This window comes from Cydia strobilella, chromosome 2 (assembly GCF_947568885.1).
Source record: "Cydia strobilella chromosome 2, ilCydStro3.1, whole genome shotgun sequence".
Taxonomy (NCBI): Eukaryota; Metazoa; Arthropoda; class Insecta; order Lepidoptera; family Tortricidae; genus Cydia; species Cydia strobilella.
The window spans coordinates 891995-918281 of record NC_086042.1 but is presented as its reverse complement, the minus strand read 5'-3'; the positions used below and the strand labels follow the sequence as shown (position 1 = coordinate 918281).

The 26287-nt window shown below is 39.0% G+C and overlaps 1 protein-coding gene across 1 annotated transcript in view; it reads right to left on the bottom strand.

The window, feature by feature from the left end:
- Nucleotides 1-2630: 2630 nt before the first annotated feature.
- Nucleotides 2631-26287, bottom strand: part of LOC134755344 (vesicular acetylcholine transporter) — a 60580-nt gene continuing 36923 nt past the window's right edge. Inside the window, exon 3 of the mRNA XM_063691869.1 lies at nt 2631-5345. Coding sequence (XP_063547939.1) covers nt 3376-5187 — 1812 coding nt within the window. The 5' untranslated portion in view covers nt 5188-5345 and the 3' untranslated portion in view covers nt 2631-3375. The remainder of the gene's footprint in view (nt 5346-26287) is intronic.

The window sequence follows — 26287 nt, the reverse complement described above, 5'->3', positions numbered from 1 at the left end:
AAATTTGACATAACTTTCTTAAATATCTCGTTATCGTTTCTGTTCCATATCTAGTTGATTCGAATTTGACAATTCGTTATTGTTCGAATTGGCCCGAATATCTTTAAACATGTACAAATCACTGTTTACGACACATATATTTGTATAACTAAATTTTGTCTTTTAGACATCCACTTAAGTACAACTTAAAGAATTTAATCATCACATTCACGTCAATTGCACCCACGAACGCCTCACTAACGACAAATGTCACCTTGTGCTACTAATTAATTGAATTTCGGGAGAATTTGACACAAAAATTGACTAAACTTACATTATATTTTAAAAGTGTCAGTCAAAATGTCTGATTAGACCGCTCCATGGCGATTATGTGCACTTTTTAATGTTATGTTATATGTGCATAACAAGTTGTGCAAACAGAAAGTGCAGAAGGAGCTCTAACGTTGCTATTGTACTCTCCAGGCTATGACTAAGTCCAACACTTCTCAACTCAAACGGTACTATAGTATATTTAGAGTACCTAAGGTACCCAGTAATGTCCCCTGAGGCACTCCAAAATTTTACGATATGTACTAGCGATTTTACTATTCAATTGCGAATTGTAAATACTTTAGATGGATAATTGTACGTGTTTGGTAACTATACTGAATAAGTTTATTATGAGAGGTCTTTAGATTTCTTTTACATGATTTTACAAGAGTAACCTTATCCAAAGCTATAGCAAGGTCACAATTTATTTTAGCAATTAGAATACGACACAACATATTGTTTAGAGACATTATTCATTATGGTTTTTATATCTGGTGAATTTAAGCTTTTATTGTTTAAAACAGAAATATTCAAGTGATCATTGATGTTGGATTCACCAAAAAACATACATAGGTAGGTGATATGTTATCGGCACTTTTTGTTACAGTTCTTAGGTACATATTTCTAGCAGAGTTCTAATTACTGGGTAGTTAACGGGTGCCTTACAGTTTCGGGGATCTGTCGTCAGAAGAACTGAATCCCTAGCCGTCATAACATTGACGATATTTATAATAGGTATCACTTCTATCTTTATACATTCTTTCAATTGACATATCGGGCGCGTCACTTTTTCTTGTACAATTATCTTTAGTTTCCTTTAATTTGACTCTGTGTTACAGTCGACCGTAATAATCCTCGGAGAGTAGAAACAGTTAGTCTTTGGATTCAAATGTCATATTTGGGATCGATATGCTTTAGTATATGACATCAATTTATCGTTACACGCTTAATCAGAGTGTTTCTCTCAACCGAAGGATGCAATCTCTAGTCCTCCCGCGTTTCTACCATCAATATACCAAAACACAGACTACACTGTACACTTTAGAAATAATTTAAAACTACCCTTATCCTACGTGAATCAAAAGATTCTGATATGTTTCGTTACCTTGGTTGCAACTTTATCACAAGTTGATTGAACTTAAATTAATTGATATAATAATTGAATATGTTTATGAGAATTGATATAAGCAATACACTAGATCTTACTCTAATATTGCTGATATAGCATAGGATACATCTTAATCTGTATCTTAAACAGTAAAGATATATTCACAGTCAAAGGCGACAAAATGACGGCAAAGAACCTTATGTACAAAACATATTATATGTACTTTTTGATAATTTTACTTGTATTTTAAATAGGTAATACGATGAAGCGAGTCTATTAACACATAATTTCGGTCACTTGTCAAAACATTTACAATATGATAGCGCTTGAATTTTCTAACGCGGTATTATTTAACAATGTGACAAAAATTTGCTACAGTAAGTGCCAGAAGATTTGTAATATATATGACATCTTAGGCCCTCACGTGATTTTGAGTGCGTTTACCCCACTCCTCCCCAAACATTAATATGTAAAAATAAATATCTACCTTAAACCGAGACTATTTGCTACCTAGATTCTGGGAATTTAATGTACCATTTAAATATAGTTTGATCCGATTAATAACTATGTCTAGTCGAAGGCAAATTCAACAATGGTATTAGTACATCCAGAACAATACAGCTCAACAGGAAACAGGCAACTGCTCGCCCCGCAGCGCACGCCGTGGCCTTCTGTTTGAAGTCTTTTTGACGCTAGTGTACTGCCTGTGATTTTACATAATTATGTATGTAAATTCCACTGCCTATGCATAAATATTTGAAAGAGTCTCAATCCTCGGATCTTTCATCGCATGGTAAGATGAAAGAAAACTATGGAGTCGATATTAAAACTAAAATTTAACTTATACTCATTAATTTAATTAATACCGAAAGTAGATTATAAATGAAATAAATAATTTGAATTGAATTAAACTATATTTTAAATAAAAAAAATAACTGCCACACAAAAAAAAACATTAGAGTATATAAGCTACTTTTTCCATATTTTCTAGAGTAAAACACTTGTGACTTGAAAAAGATTGGAGGATCTTTCTTAATATATTTTTTTTTTATATGGCTGTTTTTTATTTATTTTAAATATAATTTAATTCAATTCAAATTATTTATTTCATTTATAATTACTTTTGGTATTAATTAAATGAATTAGTATGAGTATTAATATGAGTTAAATTTTAGTTTTAATATCGACCTCACAGTTTTCTTTCTTCTTATGAAAAATCCAAGGCTTGCTCATTTGTCTTCTCAAGACGATGAATCTTGTCTTCCCTTTGCAATCCTTGACGTTATTTCTCCATTGTGTAACTCAATTTATAGCCCAAAACCCAAAATTATGTTGCACTATTATAAAAAATCTTTATAGGTACTATAAATTTAAATGCCATGATCAGTTTTTATACTCTTTCTAGCACAGCGACCTTGTCAGTTGAAAAAGGTTGACTTACCATAGAAAATTTGAATTTCATTTTTATCTACTGGCAAGTATACCCGTGGTAAGATACAGTATTTATGTAAACTTATCGTTATTATTCATTATATACCTAAACGATAAAAGTAGGATCAATATAAGGCATGTGGGACTTTATAATGACAATTTGACTACATTAATGATCTATCTATAGCGGTAATGATGTATGTCAGCAACCTAACTCAGTTTTTCCTTATAAATCGTCTTAAGGAAGCAATCAGATTAATAATTTCTCTTAAAGTAGTTAAGCACAGTTGCAGTTTTAGTTATATAAATCGTCATCATTTCCGTAAAAGACGGGGTCTCGGACGCGACGAGGCGAGCAGCGTAAAATTATCTACAACACGTTATTTATTACAAGCACAGATATAATAGACATCTAGTCAGACACGAAACAACCGCCGCCGCCGCGGCTCAGTGATCGAAGTTATACCCAAATATTATAATTACACAACAAGTAAATTCAAAAAAGACAACAACACCGAATAATGGCTCTAGAAGCCTTGCCGGAAGGGGTTCTTAACCGGGGCTGGTCCGGCGGGGGCGACCGGCGCGGCGGGGGCCGTTCGGAATGGGTTCGAGGCCGGCGGCTGCGACGGCAGCTGTCGCGGGTGATTGTACTCCTGTTGCTGATACTCCTGCTGATGCCCTTGCTGTTGCTGCTGGTCATAACCCTGGCTATAACCCTGGTTGTTCTGGTACCCACCCTGCTGATACGATTGGTCGTAAGAGTAGCCGCCCGCGTCTACGCTGGTCTCCTGCACCTGCTGTCCGTCCACGTTCGAGTACTCCAGATGATTCTTATAGTCACCATTCACTGGCCGCTGCTCCTGCAGGCTGTACGTCTGGTACTCTTTGTCGGGCGGGTCTGCCATCAATATGTTGGCTTCGTTCTCGAAATGCTTGAAGTCGTAGATGTGCCGCAAGTACATTAGCACTGGCGCATACAGGAGATTACTGAATGCGATGAACAGGTTGAGTGCTGTAAAGCCGATCGCTTCTACGACCTCACCGGCGATAATCGGGCCAACGGCGTACGCGAACGAGTACGAAATGTCGGCGATGGCGTAAATACTTCCATATACGGAAACATAGCGCACATCCACTAAGTACCCTAGCATTGGGAGCAAGGCCGTGTCAATCAACGCTATTCCAAAGCATATTCCGCAGATTGGGATCATCAGCATCTTGTATGAACTAGCGAATGGGATGATGAAGCAACACAAGCCTTCGAGCGCTAACCCACCCGCCGCCATCAACCACTGGTGTTGAGGGTACTTTCTCGCCATCTTGACCGTTATAATCACCCCGAGGACGTGCGGGAAGAACGCCGGCAACCATATCATACCGATCTTCCAGTTATCTTTAGTGAGGTTATCTTCCATCCAGAAGGAGATCGTCGGTTCGAGGAAAGCCAAGGCCACGTTAGACATCATCAGCGCGCCGGCGCAGACGGCGATATATGGGTCCATGAGAAGTTTCCAGATCGGTGTGCCGGCCACTTTCGGCTGGTTGGCTTCCTTTATTTGCGTTTTGAGCGGCTTCATCACAAGTAATAACATAAATCCGTCAAGAAGTGAAATCAGAGCTAGGATTAAAAATGGTACTTCTTTTCCCGCAAACTGATAGAGTGCTCCTCCGAAAGGCGGAGCGACGAGACATCCGAAGCTGATGAAGGCGAGAGCGATACCCAAGGCCTTAGACCGTTCCTGCTCCTCTGTAAACCTGTCGGCAATCATCGCCAGACCTGCCGTGTCCGCGAACGCGGAACCCACCCCCTGCAGACTCCTCGCGAAGAACAGCATGCTGTAGCTCCGACCGCAAGCGAATATCGACGTAGATAAGAACATTATAATGAGCCCAATCATCATAGGCACATCGTATCCTATACGATCGATTAAGGCACCAGAAAACGGGTTGATCATGAGCTGAACGATCGCTTTTGAAGCGAAGAGCACGCCGGTGGCGGAATCTTGGCCCTCGTGCGACGCCGGTATGATTTTGGTCGGGATGATGGTGCGGTTGCCTTCTATGATGGGGTCCAGGGTGACGACGTGGTCGTAGCCCGCCTCGCCCCACGCGCCGATGTAGCGCAGGTAGTCGGGGATGATCGGCACAATAACCATGTACAACATGTTGTCTAAGAGCAACGCTATAGACACGATAACCAGGATAATCTTTCTCTGCGCGCTCGGCTCCTGAGTCTTCTCCCAAATTATCTCCCGCACTTCTTTCACCTCCAGGTTGACCATGGGGATGGTGGTGCTGTCGATCTTTTGCCATATCGATTGCGGTCCCTCAGCCATCTTGAAGGTTTCTCACAGCTTCGGCTAAATAGAATGTGTGTCGCGAGGATCTGTTACCATATTCGGAGGGGCCCGAGTCCCCGTCCTGTCGACTCCTTTCTGCGTTTCTCAGTGATCATTGGCCCCGCCTCCGACGCGACCCTTCGGGACTTCGGAACCTGACAACAAACAGAAATGATCATTGAGTTATCATTTCGTTGGCATACGGGGCGGGCAAGAATTGTTTCAAAAGGATTTTGAGTCGATCTTTGTTTTCTGTTAGTTGCATGGTTCCTTAGTCCCGAGCGGTAAAGTCAAGATCTTCTATCCAAAGACGATTCAGAGTCCTTTTGAACAAAGCACAGTTAAATTTTGATATAAGAGGGGTGCACAATTAACACATAGGGTAATCACTACTGATAAGAAGTAATACTTAATTTATAATCATAGATTAGGCATCAAAAATATTTAATGTCGAAAAGATCAGTGTCTGTACGACCTGTATTATTGTTTTTACTAGAAACGTATGTAAAAATATTAAATGAAAAAGTCTTCTCCCACAATCTTTTTTTTATCTGGTCCAGTATTTCTAAAACATGTGACCCGTCTGGAGCAGTGACTACATCGATATTTACGAGTAGAAGTATAGCAAAGTAGTTACAGCAAGCTGTCCATGACCTACCCGTATAAGTATTAATGTAAAGGACATTAAAAAAAAAAGGTTTTCTTCTTTCCAGTATCAAAAACAACGAGCTTGAATTTTTCATCGCTGAAGGGTCATAGGAAAATTGTAAGTACGTCTATCTTTCAATTATGCATTATATCGGAGGTATAATGGCCTGTTTGCAATCCAATTTGCAAGGAGACGGTGCAGGTCTTCCCATCGCTTACTAAACAAGAGAAGTTTAGAGTTTTGAATGATTCACGGTTAGTTTCACTAGACTTATATTGACCGGGATATAGACCGTGATAACCGATAGACCGTGGTACAAATCACTGGATCGAGTTGCATAGTCCCAAGGTCATTTCGACAGAACGCCACTATATACCAAGATTGGTAAGAGAAGCCGTTGAAATTCACAAATACAAAAATTTTAATCGTGAAGATGGGTTTAAACTGTCAAATGTGTGGAATCCTGTGATTTGTTTGTGTAAAAAACCAGTGATATCCGAATCAAACACGCGTAGTGACACCGTGAGTGTAGTGTGTTTGGACAGACCAACGAGTGTGAACGCGACCGGACCAACAAGTGTGAATGCGACCGTTGGTAACGTTGAAAGTGAACGCAGCCGACGCGCAAGAATGAGGGTAGACCTCTGTCTACACAACTTTGACACCCACCCGCTATCTTCAGTCACCCGTGAACATGATGCATGTAACTGCGTCGAAATATCGGGAGCTCACAAATAATACAAAAGGTAATCACGGTCTATATCCCGGTCAATATAAGTCAAGAGAAGTTTATATTTAAACGAGCCAGGATATTGCGAATATCGAAGTGCAGACCAAAAATGCGATGCGAGTAAAAACTGGAGTAAAAGTACGTCATCCTCGATAAAATGACTGACATTCGCCGCGTTACTTGCGATTATGCCGTTCATTCCGTTCATTGTTTCCGCCGCTGTATCTGTCAATTGTCGTGATAAAATTAATGACGGAATGAACGTCACAATCGCGGTAGTAATGCGGCGGTAAACGTTACTCGTATTTCCTCGATAAAATATCGAGGAAATTCACGGATACAGTGGCAGTAACAACGCGGTGAAACAGTAATGGGGATGAATGTTGCTCACGTCCGCAGGAAGCACCTATCAATACCCTGCACGTATCCCCTGGGTGGTGCTAAACGAGCGACAACCACAAAGGCGAAATCAGTATCTGCTCACATACGAAATGGCTATTACGAATGTTCAATGTTCTCGAGGATCCAAGAATCCCAAGACCAAAGATGTGAAACCTTCAGTTCGCATCTGGCAGCTAAATATCGAAGGCATCAGTCAAGCCAAATGCGACTTCCTGCAAAAACAACTGCGGGACTATGACATCGACATAGTCAACATTCAAGAAACACACAGTAAAGACGAGCAAGACCTGCACAGAAGAGGCCGCATACCAGGATACACTCTCATCAAGGCGCTCCATCATCCTCAGTATGGGATAGCTACATACGCCAGAGATAACCTTAATGAAGTGGCCCTAGTGTCTGCCAGCAGTGAAGAAAACGTCTTCACTATCACTGTTCGAGTAGGCGACCTGAAGATCGTTAATGTGTACAAACCTCCCAGAGCCGGATGGGGGCCTGGCCTACTCCCCACGCCCAGCCACCCATGTATCTACGCGGGGGATTTTAATAGTCACCACACGAACTGGAAATACAGCAAAAATGATGCGAACGGAGAAGCACTTGTCCAGTGGGCAGAGGTGGCCGATCTACACCTGGTTTTCGATGCAAAGGACCCGGGCACTTTTCACTCTGCGCGTTGGCTCAAGGATTACAACCCAGACCTCGCTTTCGTAACAAAGGACTGCCTCGACCAGCCTCTTCCTACGACTCGGACCATTATGCCTTCTTTTCCAAACAGCCAACACAGGCCGGTACATTTAGAAGTAGGCTTAAAAATACCTATTATAAACTCTATGCCCTTGCCAAGGTGGAATTTTGGTCGAGCAAACTGGGGTAGCTTCAAAACCCAACTTGATGCGGAGCTTTTGGCAGCAGACCTAAACCCATGCGCGCGGAACTACAAGGTTTTCTCTGACTTAGTCATTAAAGTCGCAAAAAACACCATCCCCCGAGGGTACAGAAAGGAGTATGTCCCAGGTTGGAACACACAAAGTGAACTTCTATACAAGTCGTACCAAGCTACAGGAGACCATGAGGTGGGCACAAAACTTCTGCAATCACTGGATCTGCACAGAAAGCAGAAATGGGAGTCGCTGGTGGAGAACATGGACTTTAAAAAATCTAGTAGGAAAGCGTGGCATACCTTGCATAAACTGACAGGGAAAAAGGCATCACCGAGAACTAACCAACTTACAGTACACCCTAACGCTATTGCGAATCGCATGGTAGAACTGACACGAGCAAAGAAAGACAAGCTAGTGACAAAGAAAATTAAGCACAAGCTAACGGAACTCAGACGTTCGATGCCAAGTAATAGCGAACTCTCTAAAACTTTTTTCCATAGATGAAGTAGCCTCTGCAATAAAACAACTGAAACCGGGGAAGGCGGCTGGACCAGATAAAATTTATAATGAATTTATCCACAACATGGGTCCAATCAGTGTCAGCTGGCTTGCTGCTCTGTTTTCAGATATTCTGGTAAAGAACCATATACCGAAAGAGTTCAAGAAGTCCAATGTCATAGCCCTACTGAAACCTGGTAAGACCGAACATATTCCAGAAAATTTCAGGCCCGTGTCTCTCCTTAGCTGCATCTATAAGTTGCTTGAGCGTCTAATTCTCACAAGGATTACTCCCTACATAGAAGCCGCCACTCCGCCTGAACAGGCTGGATTCAGATGTGGGCGCAGCTGTACCGACCAAGTTCTTGCTCTCACCACCCATATTGAAGCTGGTTTCCAGAATAAGTTAAAGTCCACCGCCGTCTTTATAGACCTAACAGCTGCCTACGATACTGTCTGGAAACACGGCATGATATACAAAGTTCTGTCAGTGATCCCCAGCCGAGAAATCGCAGACCTACTGTGCAACATGCTCAGTGAAAGGGAGTTCGAGGTCTTCCTCGGCGACCAGAAGAGTAGGAAGAGGAAATTGAACAATGGGCTCCCTCAGGGATCTGTCCTGGCACCACAGCTGTTCAACCTTTATATCCACGACCTGCCACAAACCACAGCCAGAAAGTTTATTTATGCGGACGATATTGCCCTGGTAGCCCAGAGCCGTACATTTGGGGAAGGCGAGAGCCAGCTTACTGCGGATTTGGGGACCTTGGAAGCGTATTTTCGAGAGTGGAGACTCATACCGAGCGCCAGGAAAACAGAAGTGTCCTGCTTTCACCTAAGCAACCACCTTGCTAAACACGAGCCAACTGTCACTATGGGTGGCGAAAAGATACCTTACAACCCTTTCCCAACATACCTGGGCATTACTTTAGACAGAACCCTAAGCTACAAAGAACACCTCACCAAGCTCTCGCGCAAAGTATCGACCCGGAACAACATACTGCACAAGTTGTGTGGCACCTCATGGGGGGCATCTGCGGAATGTCTCCGTTCAACGGCTCTGGGACTCGTCTATCCCACTGCAGAGTACTGTGCTCCAATTTGGCTACAAAGTGCACACACGCAATTGGTAGACTCGAAGCTCAATGTCACCATGAGATGCATTACTGGGACAGTGAAATCTACACCTTTCCACTGGCTTCCGGCGCTTAGTCGAATCCCGCCTCCACATCTGAGAAGGAAACAGGCGCTGCTAAGAGAAAGTAACAAGATCAGAGCATGCCCTTCTCTCCCAATGCATGAGGAGTTTACCAACCCGCCTATGGCGAGACTAAAGTCCCGTCGCCCGGCATACACAGCCGCTGCAACACTCACACAAAGTTCCTTCGACGTACAGCAGCACTGGAAACAAGAATGGATGAAGCAAGCTGACGGTACCCCGGCCGCGAATATAGATCCGATTATCATGAGCAAGGGGACCGACCTTCCTAGGAAACTATGGTGTCGCTTAAACCGCCTAAGAACCGGGCACGGGCGATGCATCTTCTTCCGGCATAAGTGGGGCTGGAGTGACTCTGCGCTGTGCGATTGCGGCATCGAGGACCAGACCATGGAGCACATCATCCAGCGGTGCCCACTCCGCGCATACTCGGGTGGCCTGGATGACCTATTAGACTTGACGGCCGATGCTGTGCAGTGGTTGCAAAACTTGGATGTTGCCTTATAAAATAATATACTGTACATAATTTTTGCCTATGTGACTATATCGCCATACGATTAAATAAATAAGTAATGTGGCAGAATTTGAGATCCGAACGTCTCCTTCAAGCGTTACTGACAATTTATTTACCCTTAGCCCTTGTCATACTCTAAAGCAGAGACTTTCCACATCGATTTTCGTACATTGACCCGCCTGTGTCTATCTCTATTGCACGCGCATAATTATACAGCAGTCCCGCCCATGATGCCGGTTGTAAATGTCACTGTGAAGTTAGAGATCTCAAGAGTAATTCTTACTGTTTTCTTCGTGTACACGAGTCGCATAAGCTTCGCGTATTTATGGGTATCCACGAGAAGAACGAAAACGGCGGTAATCGGATTTGTTCAGCGCTGTTTTTGTACGCGCATTTTCTTGTTTGAGCTAAACGCAATTTATTGACGGCAGGCGGTGAGATTGAGTTGATTTGGAGGTTGGGTTATTGAGCAGTATTTTCAAGAGAAGTGAAGAAGTATTTGCCTCTAGTTAACAATTTTGGTAATATCTCCCTTATATAGATATATGTTATTCATAATTCAGGAACAGACATAAAAAAAATACAAATAAAGTGGGCAGAGCTACCACTTTTCTTGAATATTAATACCTTCCCAAAAACATGCTCGAAAATGAGAAAAATATGATAATAACGAAAGCCTTATAAGATCTTATAATATTCCAATTCTATACGATAATATGACAGCTCATACTCCCCACATCTCAATCTTATGAAGCCTCATACGTGCGTACGTTAAACATCAAAGGAAATAAAAGATCGTCAGTTCATGAAAGATGAGTGACGGGGCCCAATTTGAGTTGAGAAAGTGAAATAGCATTGCATGTTTATGCAATGCTGCGTGCTGCGTATATAATATAAAAATCGTTTTCTACCCATCGGTCGGAAAGCATCGACTTTCGGCCCGCTGCGCAAAACAAAATGGCCTCTTTTATATGGTATTAGAGTGAGATGACTACTGACTGCTTGAATTATTGTGGTCCACTTCTGGATGAAATTAGCTCAGGACCGGGTTGTGGCGTACTGGAAGAGAGACCTATGCTCAGCAGTGGGCGATAAAGGGCTGATATGATGATGACGACGACGTTGCCTACGCGGCCTGATCAAATGTTTAGCGTCAGATATCTAAAATATTTTATCTCCTAACGTTTAAACCTTTTAAATCTACTCGTTAAGCACATTTATTGGAACAAAAGCTGCGGATTAGCGTTCGTTCTGGCTGGCAGCCAAGTAGGACAAGTCAAGAGCAAAGATCTTAACATCCTTCAGCCTATGGCTCTCGGGCTTGGCCAGTGCTTTAACTATAAACTCGATTAAATATTCACAACTAGTATAGGAGGTGCAAGCGCTTACTGCTTGCCCTTAGAGTTGGTCAAAGACGCCTAGTCTTACTAAGATGGCATATACTCGAGAAATTGGGACGGGTTCCGCCGTGGCGGGGTGGTCTAGGTGTTCAAGGCGTTAGCCCGGATTACTAAAGACGCCGGTTCGAATCCGGCCTTCACCACTGGAGGGCTCCGTCACTTTTTCTTTAATATATGACATCTATTTCAGTTTATCGATTAAATATGATAAATCAACTATATACCCTAGTGTGTATTTTAGCAATTGTATCGCTTTATTATCTACTACTACTCGTAATATTCATTGACTTTATGTAACTTTTTTTTTATACCACGTCGGTGGCAATCCAGCATACGGCCCGCTTGCTTACCATCAGGTAAGCAGTTACCGTAGCCTATGGACGCCTGCAACACCAGAGATATTACACGCGCGTTGCCGACCCATTAAAAACCTGTACAATTCTTTTTTGAAGAACCCCATACTGTAGTCCCTCGGGAAAACCTCGGCAGGGAGCAAAAGGTACATAAGTAGCCCTTAGAATGTCTTTCATTATGTAACAGTAACATAAACTACTAGTAAAACCACTCTTTAAGCGTATTTATTAGAACAAACGCCTCGGATAAACCTGGCCGGCAGCCAAGTGGAGCAAGTCAAGTCTTAACATCATCCAGCCGATGGCTCTCATGCTTGGCTCGGGCTTTTACTTTATAAACTTGATTCAATAAGCGATCGCTAAGATTTATTTTATTCTTGGTTGATTTAAGTGAGGTTTTAGGGTCAACCATAAAACCAATTGATTGACACCCTATTCATAAAAACCGGCACTGTAGTTTTGACGCTACGGTAAATCATACTAAATTAAAAATACCTACATACATTGATCAAAATTAAAAAATAAAAATAAAAATAAATAACACGTTTATTCAAAAATCTTACGTACAACTAAATACATATTTTGTTCTGCCTAACCACACAGTGGTTTGTTGGCAGACGAGGCTCCTTTGTGTTTATGTTAGCTTGTAATATGTAACTTAACTTAATCTTAAACCTAAACTTACCTACTTAACCCTTTACTGCATGCGCAGTCTTGAAAAAAAAAAACAAAAAAAAAAAACATCCCCTTCTTTTATGCATAAACGTTAGCAAATAAGAAAAAGTATAGCCGCATTTGTCGAGTATCGAAGGAAAATATTGTTACAATATCAGCATATCAACCCCACAATTGTAATATTATTTTAATGTTTCCACCAGAGGAAATATGGCGTGCTTTCCTATCGTGCACCATAACTGATTACATCTGCCCCTTCACAAATACACTTACATTTCGTAAACCTTATTTCAAACACATAGAGTTCAATTATGATCAGTGTAGTTGTGCCCTTGGGCATCGAGTGTTTGTTCGTGCTAGAGCAGTGAAAAACGCCCCTGCTGTCGCATGTTCGAGAGGCTATTATGTAACGGCGTTTTTTTCGATGGTCAACTAAAGTAATTAGTTTATTTATTTAGGAGTCAAGGTGTGTTTTCAAGGTTTTAATAGTCTTAAAAAACCGGCCAAGTGCGAGTCGGACTCGCGCACGAAGGGTTCCGTACCATTACGGAAAAAACAGCAAAAAAATCACGTTTGTTGTATGGGAGCCCCATTTAAATATTTATATTATTCTGTTTTTAGTATTTGTTGTTATAGCGGCAACAGAAATACATCATCTGTGAAAATTTCAGCTGTCTAGCTATCACGGCTCATGAGATACAGCCTGGTGACAGACAGACGGATAGACGGACAGCGGAGTCTTAGTAATAGGGTCCCGTTTTTACCCTTTGGGTACGGAACCCTAAGAAAATAAGTGCATTTTATGGAGGTATTGTTCATAAAATACTAAGTAACAAGTAACTGAAAGGAGTGCTAAAATTAAAGTAAATAAAGTCGTCGTGTTTTCATTGAACTTCTTGCAAGTTAATAATTACTAGATGGTGTCTCAAACACAGCTGTCAAGAGTAATGAACAGACGCTTGTATACAAATAAATACTAATAATAATAGTACTCGTACAGCCTGCAAAACTAAGCTTAGCATTACCTAAGCAGGAGTGCTTATTATAGTTATTACAATGCATGTGCTCGAAAAGTGCGTTTCCTACGGAGCCATATCATGCGGAAAGTACTACTTTTCCGCACTAGTGCTTTTTGTTTTTAATTTTTTTTTACAGTACATATGGTGCTACTTTCTCGCACTAGTGCGGAAAAGAGCACTTTTCCGCACTAGTGCTTTTTGTTTACAATTTTTTTTACAGTACATATGGTGCTACTTTCTCGCACTAGTGCGGAAAAGAGCACTTTTCCGCACTAGTGCTTTTTGTTTTCAATTTTTTAATAATTAAACTTATTTGCCATTATATGTTTTTTTTATTTACTCGCACAATGCATAGTAAAACATTGTATGATACACGTGCGTAAAGATGATTTCCGTACTTGTTGCATAAATAGCTATAGTTTTGGTGACTGTGCTGATGTACCTGTGCCGTGTTTAGGCATAAATTAGTAACAGATAAAGACAAATAATCCTTTAGAAATAATAATAAATACATACCTACAAAATAAATAAAATAAATAAATGTTTATTATATCGATTTAGTCTTCGGAACTTTATCCAAGTTCCCATTTAAAAAAGGCATATCATGTCGCGGAAATCTGAAAAATAGGGGCTTTCTTGAATTACCCACGATCGTAGAGTAACGAAGGCTTTCTCGTGGAGTGTTTGCGATCGCGTTACCCGAGAATCCCTTGGGTACACGGATGGTTTACGTTACCCCTAGTGCAGCTGAGGTGAGTAGGTACACGAGAATGGCGATATTTTCATCAGATTTTTTTTTTCTGATACCAATTTTTCCATTCGCAAAATTTACCACTTTATTTTTTCACAATAGCTTCCTTTCCCTAAAGCCGTTCTAACCATTCGTATAATATTTTTGTATTATATTTATAGTACACGACGCGCCCTCGAGCAGTAAAGACGTGTCGTTGCTCCTTGAAGAGGATCCTCGTAAATTGGATCGAAACATGTCGAGCTATTCGACTTAATAATACGTGAGTGACCCGTTTTAAAATAATTTTAATATATAAGCCTTATTATTTTCTTAATAGGTTTTCTAACCATTTGTGTAATTTCCCTGAAAAAAAAAACTATTCAGTCGGGCTCAACTTATATATGGACAATTTTTTTATTTAGTTGTCAATTGTTTTTTTGTCAGATTTCGATAAAATTTGGTAAGTTTGAACAACTTCTCATTATGGGAGGAATAAACACGAAATCCCTATGCGTGACAGAAAATATACGCAATTTTCCAGTCAGTTGTCGTTGATTTTTTCATTGTGGCTGACATCTGCATATAAAATCTATAAATTGTGATGTGGTACGTTCTATAATATAATAGGAAAAAATTCAATATTATGTTTCTTTAAAATGTATTGATATATTGACATAATACTACTTGACGAAATGTTATCAAAATCTGACGAAAAATAAACGATAACAAAAATAAAAATCTGCCCATATTCATGTTTCTTGTCTGTCTGTCGTTTTCTGTCCACCTCATTCGACAGTCTATTCGAGACATTTTAGTAAACCTATTTGTCGCAGGTGTAGTTTAGTCTGAGCAATTTCCTGTCTCGGTTCAAGTTGCAACAGCGTCTGAGATAAACAAACAATTCACATTAAACTGTGTTTTAGCATAGAGTAACTTATACTAGAGCGGTACTGTCATAGTAAATTTTGTAACCCCAGTAAATTCACTGCCATCTGTCGACACACTTTAAAACTAAAAATTAAGATTTATAAAAATACGATAAAATGTATTTAAATATAGATAAATGATTTTTTTTTTATGCATTAATTATTTTTATGATTTTGACCCATGTTCTTTCACTGATATGCGTTAAAATTGTTAAATAACAAACGAAACAGTCAACGCCATCTATACGACAGTGGGCCAAAACTAGTGGCGCCCTCTGAACGAGAATCAAATTTTCTTGATTTTCGAGGCACGTTTTTTCCTTAGACTGTAAACATCTATTACGGAGTTATATCTATCTTTGGTTTTAGTAAAAAGTTTCAGAAAGAAGAATAAATCTTTGATGAAATGAATTAAAATGACATGAAATTGAAATCGGCATTATATGCGATCTTTTCTTGTTTTTTTACCTCATTAATACTTACTACTTAGTAAAACACACAAACACACACCGATATACATTTATAATTGGTATTTTTTTGATATTTTTTAAATAATCTTTCAATTTCTTGGGATTTCTATAAAAACAATTTTTCTGAACGATAGTTATTTATGTATATACAATAAATCCAAATCCACCTACTAAACTTAAACGAAATAATTTCACATTTTTTATTGCGTTTTATTCAGCTAAAAACATACTACTTATTTAAAAAAGTCGCCTTTTTTTTCAGGAAGCCTTAGAATGTTCAATCTTCTTCGACCTATAGCGTTTTCCCGGCCTAGCGCCAGGGTCCGCTTAGAATGTTCAATATAAAAATACGAGTAAGCTCTCCTACCTAATACTTATTTAACAAAATGTGTACTTATTTAGTAAGCCCATCTGCTTTTGATTCGGCCAAGTTATGTTCTAATGTATGGGGAAGACAAACAAATTATAGCCAGCATTAAATGAACAAACATCAAACATTTATTCAGCAAATAGGCCACAGGGGCACTTTTACATGTAAATTTTTACAAGCAATACAAAACCAAAATTTACAAAAAACAATTACAAATATGGAATCAATAAAATATTAGATACTTTGTCAGAGATGTATTCAGTCTAAATGTCGAATTACAAAAAAAGAAAACTAATAAAAAATATACTTATCAAATTATCCTTAGAGGTGTAAAAGGTCTCCAAGACTTGAATTGTTATATAAGTAATTATAAGAACGATGAACGTAGTATGATACCTTTGGTTGTGCTTTACGCACACTAGCGTCCTCTCCCCTACCCCTGACGCAACCCCCCCTTTTAGCATGAAGTATGTCCCGGTTGACGGTTTTTTTTATTACTTGGGTATGGTGCTTTACGCAGTAGTGTTTACCATATCTTATCAGGTATCACACTAAATTCATCTCAAACTGGTTATAATTTGTTTTTCAAAAAACACAATTAGACAGAATCATTTGCTAGTCTCGAATAATTGGACCATTCGCGATGACCTCGGGGCCAGACGGGTCGATACCGACATTTAAAATAACCTGCGACGTGGCTTTACATTGCTCCAGTGAGCGTATGTTGTATTTTTATGATTTAGGAGGCAAACAAGCAGACGAATCCCTGTAGACTGCCTCGGTGATTATCTCTATAGAAAACGATGTCACAGGACGGACACGCTATACATCAAAAATCACTTGCGTTTCTATGTGTGAACGGCACGTCTGTACACGCGTCATGCGTCATAGTGTAAGTCGCTTGAAAATAGTACTGAGCGGCCGGCAAACGGCCGTCAATCTGGTGTCGCGGGGCGAGGTAATTTGAGTCGGGGCGGAGCGGTGCGTAGCCGTTCTTAATAATACTATTATTTATTCTGTGACGATGTGTCGGACGCCTCGACCCGGACCCGGACTGGTCTAGCGTGTCATCCTTTATCATACGCCCTTGGAAGGCTGGTTATTATCACATGACAAAATTTGGATAAAGCCTACGGGAAGGGAGGTCACAGGTGACCCTCGCGCAGGCGGCTTTCTCGCGCAAAGATAGGCCATAGCAATCCAGCGCGGGAACGCCTTACCAAGGACACAAAATTTTGATAGGTATTTTTAATTTTTAGCTTTAGTTATTATAATTGTAGTTAGTTTTAGTTTTATATTCATTTTATAATACTTACTATCTAATAAATGTGGTTTAAGATAAAGCAATGTTTGTTTTATCTTCTTGTTATCCTTTTCTATTTTATTGCATTTGCTAAAATTTATAATTTTCACAGATTTTTTTAACTTAACTTGAATTTTTCAAGTTACAAAATCTTTTCTAAGGTAAACAAATCTATCGAAAGAGACTCCTTTATTATTAAAAATTAGACTCTCCCTATTCTAAAACGGACAGCCCCATGTGCAGAGCGTGCATGGCAGAAGAAGAAACAACAAAACATATTCTCCTAGACTGTAAACAGGTAGAAGTATATAGGAGCAAATACCTAGGAAATCCATGCACACTAAAGGAAGCAACTAGCAACCTGAAGACCTTGCTAGGCTTCGTGGAGGAGCTGGGGTGGTTAGAGTAGCGCTACCTCGTTTCACGCAAAATTTTGCGGTTGCGGTTTGCGGAAAATGCCCAGCAAAACTAACTAACTAACTAACTCCCTATTCTCCTACTTAAAAATTGCCGACGCGATTTTTTAAGCCCGCTTAGCACATTTTTCCAATATTATTCTTTTCGTATAACTTTTTGGCTCCTTGTTTGAAATAATCGAGCCTTTAGCAGTGAAAACACCGGGAGACGGGGTCGGAATTTGAATTAGATGGGGCGCTAACTAGATTTGTATTAAAGCAAACAGAGGCATTAGGGGCGAAATTACTATGTTGTTACATCTTTGTACCTGACGTCAATTTTTTTTCCAAATAATTTTTGTGAACTATGGAACATCAAATTATTTTATTAAATATTTTCTGATTTGTGTTTTTTAAGTAGTCACACTAATGTAAAAATTATAAACTGAAATAGATGTCATACATTTAGCCGCGTAAGCTGAAGACGAGGGTTCGATTCCGGACTCGGCCACCGGTGGACTTGGTCACTTTTTCATTAGTGTATGACATGTTTCAGTTTGTAATTTTAGTGAAGTTTCTTTGTAAGTATATATTATCTACATAATATTTTTGACTATAGAAAAGAGAAAAAAAATACCTACGTCATACCAGTATAATTAACATAAAAAAGGTATACAAGTAACAGACAATAAAAATGGACGCCTTCTAATCGATACGGTATCTTCAATGCATAAGTTTTAGATTGAATGGCTAACTCTAATTGTGTTGTTGTGTGCACGGAGTGCAGCCGTCGCGAGCACTCAAGCCTGAAGAAGGACCCCCGATGGGTCCGAAACATTACAATTTGGAATACAAAAAACACCATTGCAATCACAAGGTCCAAAAAAGTTTTGGTTATTTTAAAACTAAGAACTCACAATCACAGTGTTATCGCAAGTTAATAAAAACATTGTAAAGCGAATTTGATTCACGCAAATTATTAAATGAATTACTTACGAAAAATACATTACACAGGTATTTATACAGACATTTGTTGAAATACAAAAAGAATCTATCTATAAATGTTTGAAATCCCTGTTCATTTGACGTCGGCCCCTCAAAGGGCAGGTAGGGCGAGGTAATTTGAAGGCCCGTGCCCCGTGCCCTTAGGGCCGCGGGGGTGCCAGCTTCAGACTAGCTGAATCAACCGTGTTGTGAGGGAAAATGCAGTCATTTTATACAAGACTAATGGCAAAGAGGGGATATGCTTTAAGTGTTTAACTTTGGTTGGGCTGAATCAATCGTATTAGTTGTGAGAATAAAACCGACCAAGTGCGAATCGAACTCGCGCACGAAGGGTTCCGTACCATTATCTATAGAAACGGGCAAAAAATCACGTTTGTTGTATGGGAGCCCCCCTTAAATATTTATTTTATTCTGTTTTTAGTATTTGTTGTTATAGCGGCCATAGAAATACATTATCTGTGAAAATTTCAACTGTCTAGCTATCACGGTTCAAGAGATACAGCCTGGTGACAGGCGGACAGACAGACAGACAGCGAAGTCTTAGTTATAGGATCCCGTTTTTACCCTTTGGGTACGGAACCCTAAAAACCGTACTCTTTTTAGTATCTGGAATTTAAAAACGTAGAATAACTAAGCTGCTGATGGTTTCAATATCATATTTACACATCTTGGTGCCAAATCAATAAATCAATAAATAAAAAAAAAAAAAAAAAAAAAAAAAAATTTTTATTCATTTTTTTATAATTTTTAGGGTTCCGTAACCAACATGGCTCTGAAAACTATAAGCTATCGTTTTTTTTTTTAAGTATAGTTTATAGGAGGCTCCCATGCATTTCTAAAAGTTGAGAAAAATAAATAAATCCACGAAAATGATTTTGAACATACATTAATATTTTTTCCGATAAAAAAAAATTAATGGATGTGCGACTTGCAATCCGGAGGTCGCGGGTTCAAACCCCGGCTCGTATCAGCGAGTTTTTCGAAACTTATGTACGGAATATCATTTGATATTTACCAGTCGCTTTTCGGTGAAGGAAAACATCGTGAGTAAACCGGACTAATTCCAACAAGGCCTAGTTTCCCCTCTGGGTTGGTAGGTCAGATGGCAGTCGCTTTCGTAAAAACTAGTGCCTACGCCAATTCTTGGGATTAGTTGCCAAGCGGACCCTAGACTCCCATGAGCCGTGGCAAAATGCCGGCGAGGAAGATGATTAATATTTTTTCCGAAAGCTTACCTTTTTAGTGCGGCGAAGGTACGCCCCTTTGCTTATATTTTTTTTTATTTTTTTTTTTATTTTTTTTTTATTTTAAAATAGTTGTACAGCATAACAGTAAGAAATATACAAAGTCACTGCAAAACTACAAACAAATTAAAAACAAAAACAGGTAAACTAATAATATTATTATACAATAAGCACATTCAAACTGTTGAAGGACGCTCATCCATCTTCTCACAGAACCTCATCAATTCCTCTCGCACTTCGCTCCACCTGCCAGCAAATAAATATGGCTTTTTCATATCGTACAGTCGCTATCAGATATATCGGAGCGGCCGAGGTGCTCAAAAATATCTGAACACGCGCCTAGCGCCTTGACAATAGAGGCGTGTTCAGATATTTATGAGAGCCTCGGCCGCTCCGATATATTTGATGGCGACTGTACAAAGGCACGGAACCATTCATTATGCGTGGCCAGATACATCCTTGGTCGGTTCATAATTTTTGTCTTCCTCGTGTTCCATACATTTAATTGGATTATTAAAAAAAAAATATATGTATAATGTATTTATTGTGTTATATTGTATTATATGTTTCACCGTCCCTATTGATTCACACCAGTAATTATCAGAGAATTTCCTGTCAACATCAGTCTTCAGAACAAAAGCTAACCTGCACCGATTCATATCCAGGCTAAAACAAACTTTAAAGCGTTAGCATAAGGAAAACTATTCAATAACTTGTGCTAGTAATTGCTACTGTATTTGCTGCCACCGGCAGATTCGGGGTCTTCGGGGACAAAAGGCAAAGCTGCTGTGTTCCCACACTGTTGATTCCTTGATAGGCAGATATGGACCTTAGGTTGCTGCATTAAGGTCTTAGTTTAAATGCAAGATAATTATTACTGTGGCTATTAATGAATTTTCTATTCAGAACGACTTACACCCAAACTAAGCGAATCTGGTACAATGGGTACTATGCTACGATAGGTACTATACACACTTAAATGGATAAATCGAATTAAAAATCATTTATTGTCAGACAACAAAAACCCAAAGACTTCACAGACTAACATACATTAACAAAAACCGGCCAAGTGAGAGTCGGACTCGCGCACGAAGGGTTCCGTACCACTATGCAAAAACCAGCAAAAAAAATCACGTTTGTTGTATGGGAGCCCCACTTAAATATTTATTTTATTCTGTTTTCATTTTTTCTTATAGCGGCAAAAGAAATACATCATCTGTGAAATTTTCAACTGTCTAGCTATCATGGTTCATGAGATACAGCCTGGTGACAGACAGACGGACAGTGGCGCTTAGTAATAGGGTCCCGTTTTTACCCTTTGGGTACGGAACCCTAAAAACAGATCGTTTAATACATTATTTGACTACATCTTAATACTTAAACAATTATTTTCTTTTCCTTCATTGATTAAATTAAACAAGGCCTTAGCATAGCATAAATCCAGTTGGACCCACTGAACCGAACGCACAGCAGGCGATATCAAAACAATACCGCCTTGCCATCATAATGGTTGAGTGGAGACGATCAAAGACCTATAGGGCTCTGCGTGTATTGTAACCTAGATACAGATTGGTAGTGACATTTTTTAATAGTATACCATTATATTTACTGTTGTTCTTTATTAATACTTTCACAGTCCCCATACAAACTGATATGACAAAGTCACACGTCCAAGTGTGCTTTCACTTTGAAGTTGTAAACCCATAGTGGAAGTGGACTCCTAAAAAGGATTCATGACCCTACATTGGGGGCACCCGGACGAGGAACGTGTTACAATCTATTTCGAGTAACATATATCTATAACTGGTAGTTTTCGTTGCTAGAAATTGTAATACAAAGAAATTATTTTACAGACAATACTCTACTCGATGTACCAAAAAAAATTGTACCTAGTACCTAGCTGTCATTGTACCGGTAACTTTTATTTTATTTTATTATAAACTGATCGGCGATTGGCCCTAGTCACACCTGATGGAAAGTGAAGACAGGGCCTAACATGGAGCTAACCGGTTCAGTAACAGCCTATACACTTTTGCTTTAAAGAGACCGAGGTCATATTGATCAGGGAATACTTTGAATGTTCATGTCAAATTTCATGTTATTTCGTAATTTCATTTTAAAATGAGTCTCTATTGTATGGCGGCGGTTCGGTTCGTGTAACTCTTAACAGATTTCAAACGCACTGTATGAACGCAGCTGGCGGTAAAATAATTACGGCTCACTGAAGACGATCAAAGCACCAGGGTTCTGCGTTTGAGTTGGCAAAGAAGTATTTATGAAAGCTTTGCTGTATAGCATAGCTATCTGAAGCATTGAAATGCAATTTAAACGGTATGATTTTTATTGTTAATGACAAGTACTAGTAGCACAGAGAACCAGTAATTAGCGCCATGGGTTCCAGCAAAGAGGATATAATAGGATAGAGCGGTACTGTCATAGTAAATTTTGTAGCCACAGTAAATACAAAAATTAAAATATCAAAAAATGTCTATATGTGGATAAATGATTTTTATTATTTGCAATATTTGCATTAATTATTTTTATATTATTTTGACCCATGTTCTTTCACTGATATGCGTTAAAATTGTTAAATAACAAACGAAACCGTCAACGCCATCTATACGAGAGTAGGCTAAAGGTAGTGGCGCCATCTGATCGAGAATCAAATTTTCTTGATTTTCGAGGCACGTTTTTTCCTTAGACTGTATCCATCTATTACGGAGTTATCTATCTTTGGTTGCAATCAAATAAACGATCGTAATAATAAAATTTTCTTGAGGCATATTTTAAAATATTTAAATAACAACGGTTGCACTAACGTGAATTATTTGTCACAATTAGCCACATGTTTTGGACCCATCGGGGGTCCTTCTTCAGGCTTGAGTGCTCGCGACGGCTGCACTTCGTGCACTCACAACAACACAATTTTTTATTTAAATAACACATAAACGCTTTATCTATCTATCTATCTATCTAAGGGTGTATCAAAACCGTAACAAGTTATGAAATCTGAATTGGCCTCCCGGTCTCCCCTAACCCTAACGCCGCGGGGCCTTTGTCCGCATCTCGTAATTTAGTTACGGTTTCCATACCGGATACAGGGAAGTGAATATAAAAAACCATTAGCCTCCCTTTTTCATTAGTCGAGGTCAGAAATGAAGGATAATTCGGAATACGGCCGGCAACGCACTTACAACTACTCTGGTGTCGCGGGTGTCCATGGGCCAAGGTAATCGCTTACCGTCAAGCGATTCGTCTGCTAGTTTGCTTTCTATATCATTGTGTAAGAATATCCTTTAATATTTTTTATTTTATTTATATCATAAAAAAACTCCTCGATAAATCTGGACTGGTGATTGTATGTATGTTACTAATATTACGTTTACGAAATTATGATAAGATAACTTACAAGCAGACCCCGTTATCAGTGGTGAAATTTTAATGAAATGCTAGGGTTGGCACTTACTCCTCCACCGTGCGGGTAAGATTCCGCAAGCTATTGGGTAAAAGTACGCATGTGAGGTAATTGTTCGCATCGAGAAAATCTCAATGGAATTGTCAATAAAATAAAATTTCACGAATATTTATGAAATTGTCTGATCAATATCCACGTACTAATTTAAGAATATTAAATAACTATTAATACTTTATTTAAGATATGTAATAGTGCTTGCTTATTGCATCAAAACTTGATAGAGGTCATAATTATACATAAATAATTATAATTATAGGTCTTATATAGGTCTTCACATTGGACGCGAATTTGCACGTCACTGGGGTGCGAGCGAGACATCACTATATTGCGTGATAGCACACTCATACACCGGAGCGACGTGCAAATTCGCATTGTAAATCAGATATATCTTACCTTGTCTGAGTTGTAAAAACATAAACCTAGGTACAGAAATAGTATACCTAGATTTGAAAAAGAAGAACGTTATTAAAATATTGTACTCGTATGTACTTATTCAAACAAAACATAACCAAAATAAAAACCTCCTCCGCTCCGAGTCCCGCGACGCCTGTAAAAATATAACCTAAAAAATGTCGCCTTGTCTCCCATACCCGTCATTCTTTTATATAAGCCGAAACATCGTTAGCTCCGTTACATCGTTCATTCCAATTCTATGAATGTTAAGAAGACTCCCAACCAGACCATCCAATCTCCAAGCCAAATGGAAAAGGAAAACAACACTTATTTTCTTAACATTTTCATTACAAAAATCCAAAAAATGCCTAAGCCCTAAGTCAAACTAATAAAGTCTAAAGTTAAACGAAAACATCTCGATTGACGGTAAAGATAAATTGGTCGCTTGCTTTTTGAAGGGAGAATGGGCGAAAGTGGATTATATCGCCGGGCTCAGGGGACAGGGGAGAACGGGGCGCGGTGAGAAAAGTTTGCGTAAGTCAGCTGTAATCGGGTTTTGTCGATTTTTTTTTAAGATATAGCAAAGTTCTATATTTTGAAATGATGGGAGAAGATTTTAAATGTTTTTTAGTAAAGCATTTGTTTAATCTCATAACTAAAATTAATCATAGGATAACTATACTAATATTGAATTGACTCTGTCTTTGGAATGTAATTTATCTGGCTATTATATATATATTACTAATTGGGTAGGTAAAGTTTTTTGAAGATAGGCAAATTATATTTTTATCCGATAGTATTCGTCTTAGCGATCACGGAAATGCAGCTCTTTTATTTTTATTTCGTATTATTTATTAAATATATATTTTTAAGTGACCGAGATGACGTTTGTGAAATTTAACAGCAGATCGCACTAATGCCTGTGCACGTGATTTAATTGATGAGATAGAAAAAAAACGATGACAACTGTCACTGTCACTTAGCCTTAGCTGTCATTGCCGAAAAAATAAAAATAACGGCCCAACCTTTCTGTTACCTTGCGTTTTGCGATTTACTGTTATCATTGAGATTTTTGACGACCTCAGCACGACCCAAGGACTTCTGATTCACCACGACATCTGCGAGTAATTGGACAAAGATTGAATCTACTTTCGACAACTTGGCACTGCTTATTGGACAACGTTTTCTTCCCTTACGACGACCCGACCCCTGCGCTGACCCTTGGACTAATAAATTAGTAAATTAAGATCACAGACACCATGGAACCAGAATCTGAAAACGCACGAATGGATCTATAATATTACAGGGATGAACTTTAGTGTTTTGTGCCGTCGTGTAAGAAGCGCAGACTTTACCACGTCGGCTTATTTAAGCATACCATAAGTATTGTTTATTATAATCTACATATGTGGTGTTTTCTATAAAAAGGGACCTTATTATCAATGGCGCTTACGCCATTATAAACGATGCTCCGATATAAATACAATGCCGCGCGACGCTGTGCGGCGTAAGCGCCATCGACAATAAGGTCCCTTTTCATAGAAAATGTCCCATATTAAGATTGTAGTCTTTAATGTAGGTCCTTTTTGGCTACAAAGTTGCCGTGTTCTTTCGTTAACATCATTATTCTTCATTTGTCAAATATTACATATTTTTTACACATTGCTACTGTAGGTATTACTGTCTAAAATCATAACCCTCTAGCTGCAGTTTAAGGAATGCTGTTTAAAAACTTAAAATCACTTTAAACAAGTTCTTTAAGGCTTGTGTAATTAATTTACTCACAACCAACTTGGATCATTTTGTGTTAGTGACAGTATTAATCTTAAGGCTAATAAGTAAACATTTTTTCACATACGGCGGTTGAGGGAATCCGCATTCTTGGAACCTCACTCGACTGTAAACCATAATCATGTCCAGTATGTAGATGAAGCCGTTTTGATAGCATGTGCTCTAGTAAACTTGCAAAGCAGTATAATAAAAATCAAATATTTTTTGTCTCGTTTTATTATATAAATCCACAAATGAATATCCTTTTACATAAACAAACACTTATCAAATAAATCATATAATAAGTATTAGGGGACATCCTACACGAAGATCGACCTAGCCCCAAACTAAGAAAAGTTTGTAAGTACAGTCCCCATCAGATGTATCAGACCGGCTAAAGTTCTCACAAATATCTGAGCACATCTTTATTGTCAAGACGTGAGGGTATGTGTTCAGATATTTTTGAGCACATCGGCCGCTCCGATATATCTGATGGCGACTGTACTAAGGGTACTAGGAGACGATATACAACATACCAATATAGATGAGTACATACTCATATACATAGAAAACACCCATGAGTCAGGAACAATATCTCTCTTGTTTATTAAAAAACTGATGAGAAAGTTGTATTTTATCCACATGTGGGGCAAAGTAATCAGATGCAAAT